General features: G+C 43.0%; 2 protein-coding genes across 2 annotated transcripts; both read right to left on the bottom strand.

The window, feature by feature from the left end:
• Nucleotides 1-575: 575 nt before the first annotated feature.
• Nucleotides 576-5,112, bottom strand: LOC124653891 (glutathione synthetase, chloroplastic-like). Its single transcript, XM_047192950.1, has 13 exons — nt 4,940-5,112; nt 4,678-4,847; nt 4,381-4,456; nt 4,121-4,251; nt 3,043-3,165; nt 2,879-2,959; nt 2,549-2,629; nt 2,374-2,443; nt 1,987-2,108; nt 1,627-1,766; nt 1,346-1,538; nt 1,119-1,245; nt 576-809 (listed from the first exon to the last, which is right to left on the bottom strand). The coding sequence occupies exons 1-13, from the start codon at nt 5,054-5,056 to the stop codon at nt 807-809; spliced, it is 1,434 nt and encodes a 477-aa protein (XP_047048906.1). The 5' UTR covers nt 5,057-5,112; the 3' UTR covers nt 576-806.
• Nucleotides 5,113-6,579: 1,467 nt separating this feature from the next.
• On the bottom strand, nt 6,580-11,602 carry LOC124654874 (AP-5 complex subunit mu-like). Its single transcript, XM_047193852.1, has 8 exons — nt 11,519-11,602; nt 11,276-11,401; nt 10,672-10,980; nt 10,202-10,485; nt 9,183-10,078; nt 8,699-8,755; nt 8,158-8,205; nt 6,580-6,861 (listed from the first exon to the last, which is right to left on the bottom strand). The coding sequence occupies exons 1-8, from the start codon at nt 11,587-11,589 to the stop codon at nt 6,787-6,789; spliced, it is 1,866 nt and encodes a 621-aa protein (XP_047049808.1). The 5' UTR covers nt 11,590-11,602; the 3' UTR covers nt 6,580-6,786.
• Nucleotides 11,603-14,684: the final 3,082 nt, after the last annotated feature.

Here is a 14,684-nt window from a genome sequence, read left to right on the forward strand (position 1 = left end):
TGTTGAAAAAAATAGTAAATAGAGAGAGTAGGTTTTCTAGCGGATAGATATTTGGATTAGCTATGCGCATGATAGTATGCCTACCTATATTTCCATGCATTTTGCCTGACAAATTACATTTGACAAATACTTTCAACCAATTAAAGAAACACCAATAATGGCTGAATTAAAAAAATAAGGCAGTGTGTGTATAATGTCCCTGGAAAATATATTTATGCAAGATATATCTGGACAAACCATTAACTGACGGAAAATGGCCATAAAATTGAGTGAAGGATCACAAGAACACCCGGTTGTCCCAAGTGATGGGGACGGAATAATTATTGCTCCAAACGGCACAAGCAAGATAATAAGGCTTGGAAGTGTGAACCAAAGGTCCAGAGATGAGCTCAGCCAACACCGTTCTGGCTTTCCTAGGGGCGCGAGTGAAGAGGCCCGGGGCAAGATCAAAGATATTTGGGAGCTTTAATAATTTCTACATATATGATTAAAAAGAAAGAGAAATGGTGACACGTGAAACTCACATTAACAGCACACAACATAAACTGCCTTGCGCTCCAGGAGGGATTCAAAGATAATAAGTTCCATAATCTGTTTTTTTATAGAAAGATTATTATTTAGTATAGACACAAGTCGTGCATACATAATATGATTATTCTTCACTAGTGTGGTGTATGATGATGGCCACTTGCTGCAAATTGTGCAGCTACTTTACATATCAGCTGTTGCAACCAATGCAACATAGTGCTAAAACCATGGTAGGTCAATACCGGTTGGAACTTGTAGGTGGTATTCCTGAGGTTTTCTCACTGCAGAAACAACCAAATGAACGGTTCAATTAGGTTTAGTACCAAAGAAGCCTAAAAATTATAGACCGGATATTTATGAAGCTTCAGTTTTGATTACTCCTAAGTTGCTCTCGAAATTATCATTCAGATTTCCTTGACCGCATGCTATCAATAGATATAGCGAATGGATGACAGCAAAGGTTGTTTCCTTCTTATCTTATTTTAAGATTTTCCAAGAAGTATCACACAGAACCATTTACCTAGAGCTAATACGCTTCAAACATGAGCAGTTCATTGTTATGAAATATGTCAAACTGATGTGTGTATCACCTTTTCGGTCAGGTATAAGCTATCCAGAACAGCGAAACCTGCAGCAACACCACCTTCATCTGATGAAGAAACTTTTGTTCGCATCAAGTAACCACACTTGTCATTGATGATCACCTTATCTTTGTTCCTGGAATCAGAAATCAAGTTATAAACCATTTGTCGGAAAAAAGCACCATCTTATGAGGAGCACTAGTGCTCGGACTTTGTGTTTCAAACACTGATTATACCGCAAGTAGGCTCCATATATCCCAAGCTCAGATACTGTGAGGGCTTCATGGAAAACACCACCTCGGACCAGATTAGCAAGAGATTCTTTGGGAAAGATTCTTTGCATCAGTATGTAGGCTGACAGAGCATCTCCTCCTTCCTTCTTGAGTCTGATTAGAGCCTCTCGCACATCAAGGCCATATATGTTGTTCCCTATACATTAACAGCGTATCAACAAACAATGAGAATTTTCCTAAGAAAAATAGGAAAAACTATATGCATATTACTGTTAAAAACAAACCTCCGCCTTCACGTTGAGGCTTCAAGACAAATAAGTCAGGGTTTTCCATTGCAGATTTGACTACATCTTCATCGTCCAAGCTCCATAGCCCTGCAAAGCATTGACGAAGATTGGCAATTTCCTCCTTATTTTCGAGAAACCTGTATAAGGAACAAATTATGGTCAGATGGGTTTTTAATGTATATCAAAGACTGATAATTGATCTGATCACAAATGGAAGCAGTATAGCAACAACAGTACAACGTGTCTGCTACCTAGCATTTAGTCATGAACTTAGGTAGACCCATAACGCGATATGTAGTTCACATCACAAGTATATTCAAGTGCGTTCCACCCAATGGTAGTGAAAAACTGAATCACCTTTCAAGCACATTAGGTTTTGCTAGTTCTTGTTGAATCTTCTTGGTCCCTACTAAATGGTAAGATATTGAAGGACACTTTACAGCAGATGATTGCTCCATCAAAAGCCTTGCACTCCATTCCTACAATAAAAAAAGATGCCATGGATTAGCAGCAAAAACAATTGCTACAGATCCACACATACTCAAAATTTGCTTCAGTGTTGACCCTATTAACGAAAAAATGAAATCAACATAAACTGGAGGATGTAGAAGTATTCGATATGTTAAGGATTAAAATGATAACATATAGCTCAAAGAGAACACTTTTAGGGTAATTTTGTTTTGAATCAGGCAAATCGTCACAAAAAATGCTGTGTTGAAAGGTGGAAACAACGGATAAACGTACTCTTTCTGAAGGATAATCATTTGGTGTATAACCAGCTCTAAAATACACCACAGCGACCTTCCTGCCATCTCTGCATTTTCCAATAACTTTAATGAACATACTGCAGGGTTGCAGATACTGCTAAAATGCAAAGCGCCAAGCTGCAAATCAATAAGCCCCAACATAGAATACATACACCACAAGAGTTCCATCAGGAAGAACCTGGCCTTCAGCCTCCACCTCTGACAAGGTTTTCCTAATAGTTGTTATGCCATGTGTAACAAATTGTCAAGGGAACACAAATTTGATGTTGAGACTTGATGCAATTTTTTAGCATACAAAGTGAGAAGAAGATCATAAACATTGAATTGGAGACAAGCAGGTAACCGGAACTACTAGCGGTGGTCATATGGCAAGATTGAGCTCTAGGCTATATGGCAACATTTTAACGAAGGCAAACTTAAGATACAGAAAATCACAGTTCGCGTCATTACGAGAAGTACCAAAGCAAGTCATAAAAGGATATGATTCCTTCAAATAGTTGACGAGCCAGTATTGGTCATACATATTTCTTTCTTCGGACTGAACAATCATCATAACTACGGCACTGAACATTCCATGATAAAAGTGTGTCAGTTACTCAGTTAGTTAGATCTGTAATATGCATGATTCAACTAGAGTGTACCGAACCTGTCAACATTAAACTCATCGCATGCTCTGGCCAATGCTCCAGCAAATTGACGGCTTGCCTCATTTCCAGGAACCCTTTTGGCGTCTAGACTCAATAAATTCCCATACTGATTAATCAAAGTCCTGCACAGCAATTAGTTCTCAGTTGATATACTACTCATATTGATGACCAAGCAACTCTAATCAGAAATGGCCTGATAGGTACAAAAGAAGTAGAAAATTTCATAATATCCATTGGTAAGAAATGGGATTCACAGCACATACTATGAATTTATTTCTCAATTTCATTTCACCAAGACAGAACTTGAAGCAATTAACGGAAACCCTTTACATCAATACTACACGTCTGTAAGGGGCAGCCAGGCAAATTCATGTAGGACCACTAGTGAAGCATTAGTTGGAAATTCGATGAATAATTTGTCTCCTTTGTTTGGTTTATTACTCATAAATATATTAGAGTCAATAGAGATAAGCATCCTTAAGTTAGAAGTTATTTTGTAGGGACCAAGTCATCCCTATAGAGTGACAGGCATGTGTCAAGATGAATTAATCAGGAAACAATAAAGCTTCCCTCATCTGTGGCAGTGTATGGTTTAGTATTTCTCCTGAAGCCCATCTCTATCGTCTGAGATACTAGCAACGAATGCTGAAGATACTAATAAAGACCTAGTATTATTTCATTAATTTTAGAAATGTGCAACTTGCTGAACAATATCAGTAAGGGGTGCTGTACATTAGTACTTTTTCTACCAATGTGACGCCTGATTAAATCAGGACAATCATTCATTTTAAATACCAAAGAAAAATAAATATATTCAGTGGGCAGCGAAAATGCCTACTACTCTAGCTGTGCAGTTTACGCGTTTAGCAATTCTTACTTATATGTAAATAAGCACATAAAACATATCTTTAACATCACAACTACAATGCAACATGTGTAGCAATCATTTTTTAGACATAAGAACCATGAGCACAATATGTTTCTGTTTCCTTACCAGATTTCTCAAGTAAATGTATAATGCAGATACATTTAAGCATAATAGTGCAAATACTAAATATATTCACGGTTGGAATTTACCTGTGAAGCTCAGTCACTAAGGAACAAAGCCCGGGAAAAGATACTGAAATAGTGTTGAGCTCTATTTGAAGAAGAGAATTGGTTTCTGAATCCAGCATATAATCTGATCGGTGCAATCCCAGTCGAATGCTCTGGTAAAAGAATCAGCACTTGTTAGTACCGTACAGTTATGGCATTCACCAAAACATTGACCAAGAGACTAGATGGATCTATTATATTTAGGTAGAAATTAACTCAATAGTAAAGCTCAGGCGAATCACCTCCTCCTTGTTTGCATCCATCATCTTCCGGTGAATATCTAAGAGCCTCGAAGTGAAATCATCAACCTGCCTTGTCCTGAAAGTACAAGTATCGCTGTATCAGTCCAACAGTTCCACTAATTTTTTTTATACTAAATTACCAATAATCTGATTCATAGATATCTAAAAAATATAAGGCCTATCAACAAGAGTAATTGTCATGATCTTGTGAGCTGGTACGCTTCTTTATCTTGGTCAACTTGCAGGTAGAGCTCTGGATGGAAAACGTGGAGAGATTATCATGGCAAGGGTACTCACTTAGACAAGGAATCCTGCAGGAAATCCCCATCCAAGCTGACACGATCCACAAGCTCGTTGAAAATCGGAGCCAGCTCGCACGCCTGCTCCCAGAACGACTCCGGCAGGCGCGACGGGAGCAGGGAGATTGGAGCATGGACCAGCCCAACTCCAGGAACTGTCCCTGATCTCTGCAAGACGACAGGACAGCAGCAATGTTTTCTCAGGTTGATTTCCGTGGAAGTGTGTGTGAGCCAAGGAGGCGAGGAGCCAAGAACCTTACCGGGTCCGCGCGGTCCCCGACGACGAGCCCGTGCATCGCGCACCACGTCGCCGCCACCCGCGCCATCTCCTCCACCGCAGCGGCGTCCGGCGACGGGTTTCCCTCGGTGGTGCTCATCGCCGGTAGTGGAGGGGGTGCGTTCAGAATTTCTCGGTAGTTTGAGGTGGTAGATTTTCAGTTTGAAGCCTCACTGGGAGGTGGGAACTGGGAAGTTATATAACAGTTGGCGGATGTTGCGATTTCTAGGAAGATGGAGGGGGCGGCGCGAAAGTGACAGGGTCAGCTTTTGGTCCCTGTAAAGTGTGCCAATCGCTTTCTCTGCTTGGGTAGCACTTAGCAGCCTCTGAATTTTAGAATCTGACTTTAAAAATTGGAAGAGTTAAATATTACAAAAAAAAATTATAAGTTTTGATTTTTTTTAAAATCACACACACACATGTATTTAGTAGAAACTCAAATGCAATTATTTTTGAGAATTATTGACTTTTTACGACTAGCTTATACTGTGGCATTCTCATTTTCACTTGGGTCGCAGATGTCATATCGTGTCATGAAAGTTACATGCATAGGGTTCTAACCAAGGTTTAAAATAACGCGTTATTTCTTCGGTGATAGCACATAACTGTATATTCCACACTAAATTTTACTGATATGGTGTTATTTGCAAAATAACATGTTATATCGCGCTAAAATATCATAGTGTTGGCACGCTATTTTTTCAGCCTATTGGTACAAGGGTTCGAGTTTTCCTCCTTAGAAGAAATTGCTTTCTATTTATCAGGGTTATAGACGTCAGTCTATAGGTTTCTTTTCTGAATCAAAAGATAATTTCGCTAGTAGTGATGATTAAATAATTTATACTCCTTCTGTCCATAAAAGAATGTCTCAGTTTTATTAAAATATGCATGTATATACAGTGTTTGTGTGTAAATACATACAAATTTAGACAAAGATGAGACATCCTTTTGTGGATGGAGGGAGTACTATTTTGTTGCTTTGTGGAATGTTGATGCTCTTCTAAACTTGGTTCTTCTAACCAACACTATCTACTACTACATGATTTCTTTTCGAAATTTTTGAAAATTTAGACGAGTTTAAAGACGCAGATCAGATGCCACGATTGATCAAATCAAAGGTTCAATAGTAAAAGTTGAGAATCCTCCAAACAAAATAGAAGTAGAGGCTGCAGAAGTGGCAGAGTTAGCTTTGTTCTCTGGAAAGTGACCATCACTTTCTCTGCTTGAACAGCCTCAAACATGAAAGATTATACAGTATAGTATGTGGATATGACCAAATCGAATCCAAACCACTTTAGTAGTACAGTGGCAGAAAAGAAAAGAGACAATACTATAAAACATCTATTGCGTCATGCATGACATGGAAAAAACAAAGTTGTGTCTCTATTCAGTGAACCTGAAACAAGACGCTGCACAATGCCGTGCTCCACTATACATCCACACCAGTAGATGGTCTGAGCTCGTCTTTCCGGTGGCAACATAATTTAACGAGGAACAAATTCGGATCAACCTGTCTCCAGCTTCTTAACAGACCACGAATTGAACAGTGATGGTAGAAAGAACGATACAACGAGCAACAAATTTGGATGCAATAAAGATACTCCAGGAGATAGAGAAAAAATATTGCTAATGAGACATGGACCAGAGATCGCATAGAGCCATGAAATCTAAGCTCGGCTTATCAAACAGTCTGACAAAAAAGATGTACAGATTTGTTGTTTCCCACTCGAAGCACTATTTCCTCAACAAGAACTAAAACAAAACTTCCAGGACAGCCCTGGTAAGACCAAAAAACCATGGAGGACTGTGCCTAGAGATGAACACTGGCGATCATGATTCCTTCGGCAAGGCTGTGGTAGGACATTTTCCTAAGGTATTCCATAATATGTAGTCTCCAGAAGAGGCCTGTTAAAGGAGAAGAATGTTACCAAAGACTATCCCATTGAATTTCGCCTTTCAGCACCCAGGTGTCATAACAGATTAGTACGAACATAGTAATGCAAGTACAGTTTACATGTTTGGATAAAAAGCTAAAATTTTATTCGTGGAACAATCTTGTGTGATGCTACTCTAGTGTCAATTGTGTTTTAGCTGAAGGCGAGAGTTTTACAGATGAACAGATCAGGTTGTTAGGTGGAAGAGGTAATAAGCAGGGATGCAGATGCTCTCGTCAATCCTTTCAAAATTGTCTCCAGCTACTTGGAGACTGTTTTTCGACTGAAGTTTGTAAGTGCATTTAAGTTTCTCATGTGTCCGCTTAGCCAATAGCTCTATGCAACAGAAGTAGACCAAAATGCTAGTTCAGCACTAAGAAACCAAGTTCATATGTTTGCATCTGCAACCTGCTCCAGGTACATCTGAGCCCACTAGAGAATATGCCCATGTTTGGGATTGTCCCACCTTGCAAACCTTTCTGTGTGAAGCGAGTATGAAAACACAAAGAGCATGCTACACTGTGTGGCTTAGCCAGTACATGGTCAGGCCTAAGACAGTTTGGAGCCTGTGAGTGTTGTTACACAGGTTCTGCTCCAGGTACATCGCTGCTGGACTGCCCAACGCCTTGCCAGACGAGGCCTCCAGCACCATCCCCGCTGCCTCCTCTGCGACCAGATGCCTGAGACCATGCACCATCTCATCTTCGCCTGTCCCTTCTCGCGACAGGTCTGGCACGAGGTGCTGGCTCGCCTCCGCATGACCTGCCAGCCGCCGGACAGCAACGACGCCTCCCTCGATGAGTGGTGGCGCAAAGCCAGGCAGATGACCCCTAAACCTATGCGCAAAGGGCTGGACTCCTTCACCCTGCTGACGCCTTGGATGCTCTGGAAACACCGCAATTCTTGCGTCTTTGACAGAGCACAGCCCTCGGTACACGACTTGGTTCAGGAGATCTTCGAAGAGGCTGATCTTTGGGCTAGGGCCGGCACGAAGGGCATTAGGGTAGTGCTTCCGACGACCTGGGATGTGCACTGAGTCACTCCTTGTATCTGTACCCCGCCTCCTAGGAGGCTTGTAAAACTATCTATCTTTTCAATGAAATGAAACGCAAAAGTCTTTTGCGTTTTCTCGAAAAAGGTTCTGTGCCTTTCTTCATGTTGTTTGTGATATTCTTTAAGACTAATTATGATATGCTGTGAAAGCCTGTTTTCCGCACATTGACTATCTGAAAGAACAAAAGTTGAGTCAATGAGAATAAGAAAGTACCTGCATTGAATATTCTACTGGAGCTTTAACAGAAGGGTAAATGGTTACCTGCAGAAGGTCGTTAAGGTATTAAAAACATGGTGTATATTGTGATCCATTTATTTGAATGAAACACGGAGTACAGTACAAACAAAATTACCACTTAATTATGAAGGTCAGGAAATGTAAGGGAGCAAAGCATGGTTGTAAGAAAAGTTTAACATGTATCACCTATCAGGCACTACCACTTCAACACGAACAAATAACCAATTAATAATGGATGTCAAAATATTTAAGGGAGTTATTATTAAGTAATCTCTTAAACATGGTAATAACTAATACTGGAAATGAATCCAACGGAAACGGAAACCAAAACAAAAAGGCTTTGGTTGCCATTTTGCCACTTGAGACTGGAAAACATCGTGTAAGCAAATTGAGCTACAACCCTGAGGACAACAATTGGATAACACTCATAACAGTGTTAAGATACTTGACTGACTGACTGAAGATGGAAGGAGGATAAACCATCATAGGCGATCAAGAAAGGTTACAAGTTACTTACAGATCTTGGATCGATTATAAGTCCAGACAACGTGCCACCAACTATCTTAAAAGAAACCTGGAAAATATTTAATAGCCGATTAATATTTCAAAGAAACAAGTCTGAGCGGGAACAAAATTGATGTGTGCAGTGTGCTGCTGTATGGATATTAGTAAAAGACTTCATGGGTGTACAAAAGAAAAAACATAGATGATACAGTGGTGGCTCCAGAATATGCACTCTGGTCCCAGATATAAATATTATACGAACGAAATAATACCATGAAAATCAGCTGCTTTATGATCCAATATGAAGGAACAAAACAACTGAGAGAGCTACTATGCTGAGATGTTATTTACGTGACAACATGACCAAGAGTAATCAGGCATGTCAGTAATATAATGACGATGTATGATTGTTGATTGTTCCCAACTATCTCATATTCATAACATGATTTCTAGCCAGACTAACAACATCATGCTTCAATAAGGAGTTAAGGACAAACCTTAGCATAATTATAAGCATGCCAAGACAATGGCTCCTCCAAGTCAACTGCTGGAAGGTCCTTGTTCATTTTTTCCATGAGGTAGTCATCCAAGTTAGAACTATTCTTAGTGTTATCTTGCTCACAATCACTATCTTCAGTATATGCTGTGGTTGAAACTGACTGAAACAATGAATTTACTCGCTGGGTTGTTTTAGAATGAAATCTAACAGTACCAGAAAAGGTGGCCTCAATGCTCCTACCACTGAGGCCCCTGCCACTTGAAACAATTCTCCACTCGATTGAATGTTCTGTCATTGAAACCATCCCAACTGATGGATTTCCATCATATGATGCAACTCTTCTTCGAGGAAATGGCATTGTCACCGTGCAAAATTCCATAAGAAACGGAGACTTGTAAGCCTCCATCAATCTTAGCTTAAATAGAAAAGCACCTTCGTTCTCAGATACCATAGACAACTGGTAGAATCCTTTAACAGGTGGATCGTTGTTGCATGGAGCTTGATAGTGCATCAAAACAAAATTTCCTATTGGTGGTTGAAATATGAGAGATTGCTTATCACCACTGGGCTCTGAAGCTTGAACACAGTGATGGAACGATGATACCTCCACACGAGCAGCTTTTAACCCAGTCAGTGGCAAAGAAACATCTGGCAACCCTTCCAGTTCAGCCCTACAGGTCACTTGTCCGGAAACAGAAAGGAAATCTGGCACATCATCACGGTCATAGAGTGCAGCATTTATAGTCTCCAAGCTAGAGAAGAGAGTCCTTTGCCTGCCTTTGTATAGGTAAGGCTTCCAGGCAGGTTGCTTCTGGTCTGTCGGAAGAGGATCAGCTGAAAATCCTGTTGTTCTAACTGAAGTAACATTGCCATAATTAAGATCCTGAGGCGTGCCTGCAAATATATGTTGCTAGCTCAGTTGGCTAATCAATAAACAGATGAATGAAGCTAGATGATAGAAGAAAACAAAATGTTATATTCCATAACAGGATGTTCCATTGGTACTCAGTTACTCACCAAAAGGCATAGCACCTATAATGAAGTTCCGGAGTAAATCTTTGTCAAACGTTCTTATGCCACCTTTTAGAGAGTCTGACTGAGCAGCACCTACGGGCGAGGAAACTGATGCAACTTGGGCTGCAACAGGTGCAGTGATAGGTTTTGGTCGGGCTGAAATACCTATACTTCCAGTCAATGAATCTAAAAGTCCACCAACAGAGGGGCCCGAACTAACAATCACCTCCGGTTCAGCAACATCACCAGTAATTATGTCCCCAATAACATTTGCAACCATAAAAGCCCTATGATGGAACGTGAAGTATAAGAGTCGGACCAAATGAAAATTTGAAAATGGTCATTAATTGGTTCATGGCATTGTACAACTCATAAATACTTCCGTAAAATAAATGAGTTGAAAATGGGGGCTAGTGTAAGGAATGAAGCACGAAAGAACACACATAAATACCAGGTAAGCAAACTTACATTACCCTGTTATGCACGGAAGATTGAGCAGAATGGAAGAAAGATTGCCATTCTCCTTGGCTGAACTCCCGCAATCAGGTCTTTTCAATAAGCTTTCGAACGCTCTAAACGACTGTGGATCCACCAGAGGCAGCACAAGGACATAATAACCTCCACGTTTCTGAAGAACCACCGGCCACAGCATAAAACCACACCCTTCCTCTTTGTTGATCTGAAGGGATATAATGTGGCGAGCAATTGGATCATCGACCCAAGAATCGGATCCCACAGATGATACGCTTGTGCGGATACCAGAACCGCGTGCCGTGCCTTCCCTGCACAATGTTCATATTCAAGTGTTTATCACACTATTTCTAAAATCAGAAAGATGCCACAACATGTGCTGATGCAGCTATAGTTTCAGTCAATGAACTACAGTACTAAGATGAGCACCTATACATGACTCATTTATCCTTTGTTCAAGAGAAATAACATTGTTCATGACCCTGCCATCTAAATTATAATCGTAATACCTAATTCCCACACGAGTAATTTAGCATCTGCATTTTACAAGACCACACAAATTCTCAAAAGCAAGCTACTCCAAGAGCCATGAAGCAAACACAATACCTTCTCCGGCGGTTGGCAAAGGCGGCGGCGACCTCGTAGTCCTCCGGCAGCGGCATCTCCGCGCCCTTCCCCTTCCCCTCAGCCTCCCACGCGACCCGCCAACGCTTCTCCACCACCGCAAACCGCCTGATAGGAGAGGGGGGAGGTGAGTTCCCGGGACCCAAAGGGATGAATCTTGGCTCAAGAAGCCCCGGATTTCATCGCGAGGGTTCGTGAGGTGGGCCCGTAGTCGGCCGTGCGTACCTGGAGAACGCGACCGTGTCGTGCGGCGTGAGGATCCAGACTGCGCGGACGCTGCAACCTCCGCCGGACATGGCTCGCCGGAGATGGGGCCGCGCGGTGGCCGTGGACTCGGCGCCTGTTTCTACGATGGAATTGGCCGGAGACTCGGGGAAGCCAGTCGGGAAGACGACCGGATTAGTACAAGAAACCCGCCTTCGGTTCAAGGTTACGCCCTTCCGAATACTAGTTTAGCCAACCATTTCAAATATACCAAATTTATCCAATTTAATCCGTTTGATCGTGGACAGGCCTGCAATTATCCGTTTAGAGTCGGGAGTGAACCTAGCGGCCGGACACTTTTTTCATTAATACTGCATATATTAAAATAATTACACAAAGGACCAAAAAAGGACATGATGAAAAGATAAAACCCTAGCTTTGTTTGCGAATAGTAAAACCCTAGCTACCTAGGGTATGCGCCGCCATGGTCATCTATGCGCCGTCTTCGCCGACCACAACCATGGTGGCATAGGAGCGGGTGACCACTACATCAGCGGCTTCAGTGCTGGCGTGGATGGCCCAAGCGCATGCCACATAGGTGCAGATGATGGTCCATGCCACCAGGGCACACCCTGCGGTGGCGTAGGCTCTAGAGCAGGAGCCACGTGTGCGCTCCACAACGACGATGGTTGGACTGAGCCTAGTTAGCACGGTGGAGTCACCAGAGGCATGGCAGGGCGCTACTGCTCCAACACCGACTGTCGCATGGTCTCCCCGAGCCCATCCCACCTGGTCAGCTCCTCTAGGTCGAACTGCTCGAGGGCGAGCTTGAGGACCTCCTCCTCATCCTCCTGCTTGACGTCTGCTGCCTTTAGCTCTTTCTCGAGCTTGACGAGGGCCTCATAGTCCTCGGTGTCGTCGCACTCTTCCTGGTCCTGGTCCTCGAGGGTCGGCGGTGCGTCGCCTAGGAAGTAGGTGATGCGCCGCAGGTTGTGCCCCTACTCAAGCCACATGTCCTACATGAGCGAGTTGGGGTCTTAAGTGGGGTTGTGCCGCAAATCTCACGGCAGCTGCCGGCTGTGGATATCAAGGCGGCGCCCTGGCCCTTCTCAAGGAGCGCGAGGCGTCGGGACCTTGGTCCAGTTCACGTGCCACCCACTAGGGAGGTGCACGTTTGACCATGGCATGGGATACTTTTCCTTCCAGAAGGCCCCGTGCCACCTCCATGCTGACGTAGTTACAGTTGTGTGGAGGTGGCAGCGACCCAAGGAGGACCCGACCACATGGTCGTTGCGGCCACCCTTTTCCATAGCCACCCCTTCGTCATCATTGCTGCCGACAAGGAGGGAACTAGGGGTTCGTGGGGACGGGCTCAAAGTGTAAGTGGGTGATGGACTGGTGTGAGGATATGGATGCGACCGGGCGGCATTAAAAAAGACCGACACACGGGCAGTGGCGAAGCTAGGGGACCTGCAGGGGCCTTGCCCCCCCCCCCCTATGATAGGGTGCATCAAGGTAAAATTGCTGATTTATATGATGTCTGATACTAAAGCTTTAGCTTGTCCTGCCCCCTAATGGAAAAATTACCCTCACCGGCCCCCTTGATTTTCTATCCCGCCTCCGCCTCTGATCCCGTGGTGAAATTAATAACGACGCAAGAAGCGAGTGGTTGGTGTCAATGGCGATACAAGAGCCAAGGGGCAATGGGTTGCTCCAACGCGTGGCTAGGGCGGATGCCTTCTGTCTGCCTGACCGCATTTCTGGTTCAAATTTGGGCCATAAGTGCATGGGTCCACTGCTAGTCCATCTAAGTCAAAACGTCATCATTTTATCCGTGCAGACCAAAACAAACCACTCAATATGTTTGGGTAGCATCGCTGGAGATGCCCTTACCTCAGCTAGAGCATGTAATTTTCGATTTTGATCAAGCCCAGTTCCGTGAAGGCATATTTCTTAAGTTCCATTTGAAAAAGATATTGCAGTGTTCCCACTAAAGGTGTGTTTGGTAGCTCGGGCCAACTCAAAAAGTCTCATCTCAACAGAGAATTTAGGAGATACATCTGTTTGTTAACTCGGGTCAGTGCTTTGCCCACCTCATACCAAAAAGCCTCCTCACCCAATTAGCCCGGCTTCACAACCTGGCCGAGCTGACCTCATACCGCAAAGTGGCCAAACCATCCATCCCACACACCCCCAGACTCCCACCGGCACGTCCATGCGTGAGATGAGATCTTGAGGGCCCGATTGCTTTTCTCTCTCTTTGTTTCAAGATCTTTTTGCTAAAAAGCTAGGCCATTTGTAAAACTGCTATGAGACCTGTTCACCTTAGCACAAATTGTACCAAACACCATCCCATATGAGCATAGCTCAATACATACGGGACTGCTAAACATGTGATGAGTCTCACCATAGCTTAGCTAGGGTGAGCATGTATGATAAAAGATATATATTCTGAGTTGACTCGGGCTACCAAACACACCCTAAATTGGTATGAGGGAACAGTTTAGTCCATTAAGTCGCACAGTCTTCAAACAACTCTATGAACTTGGTTTTCAGGTTTAGATTTAGTCGAAATATTTAACGACGATGCTTGTGCTCGGTTCTGGACAGACTGATTGCCAGTCAGCCAATTGCCGAGGTAACGTCTACGGTGCTCACCGTGGTCGGAACACGCGTCACCACGAAGTGCCTGGTCTCTAAAGCTCGTATACATGGTAATTGGATTATATTGTAGATATCACTAGAATTTGGAATGTGCAATGCAGAAATTGTCAGTGGCCAATCCCTCTCCCCGGCAACCGATCAGCGCCAATTTATTTGAAAATTTCTGCCTCGGGCAACTACTTGGCCAAATCTTCCATAATGCACTCTTTGAAGGTACGACTGAATCCTCGATTTAGCTACCCACCTAGGAATGTTGGCATCCTCTTCGTTGCAAAATCTCCACTTTGCTCTACCGGACCATTGATCGGCTTCAACGTTTGATAGTTCGTTTGTCCATTTAGGTCATCCTCTTATTCAAATCTAAGCTTAGCATATACCTCCTCCGGTCTCTTTTAATTAATTCGAATTTGTACAACTTTATATTAAATTTGGATCAATTAAAAAGGACTGGAGGGAGTATAAAGCTAACATACTCTTGTTGAAATATTGGCCCCACATTTGGTAGCCCATACTAGATTTCAGA

Source organism: Lolium rigidum, chromosome 5 (assembly GCF_022539505.1).
Source record: "Lolium rigidum isolate FL_2022 chromosome 5, APGP_CSIRO_Lrig_0.1, whole genome shotgun sequence".
In the NCBI taxonomy this organism is placed as follows: Eukaryota; Viridiplantae; Streptophyta; class Magnoliopsida; order Poales; family Poaceae; genus Lolium; species Lolium rigidum.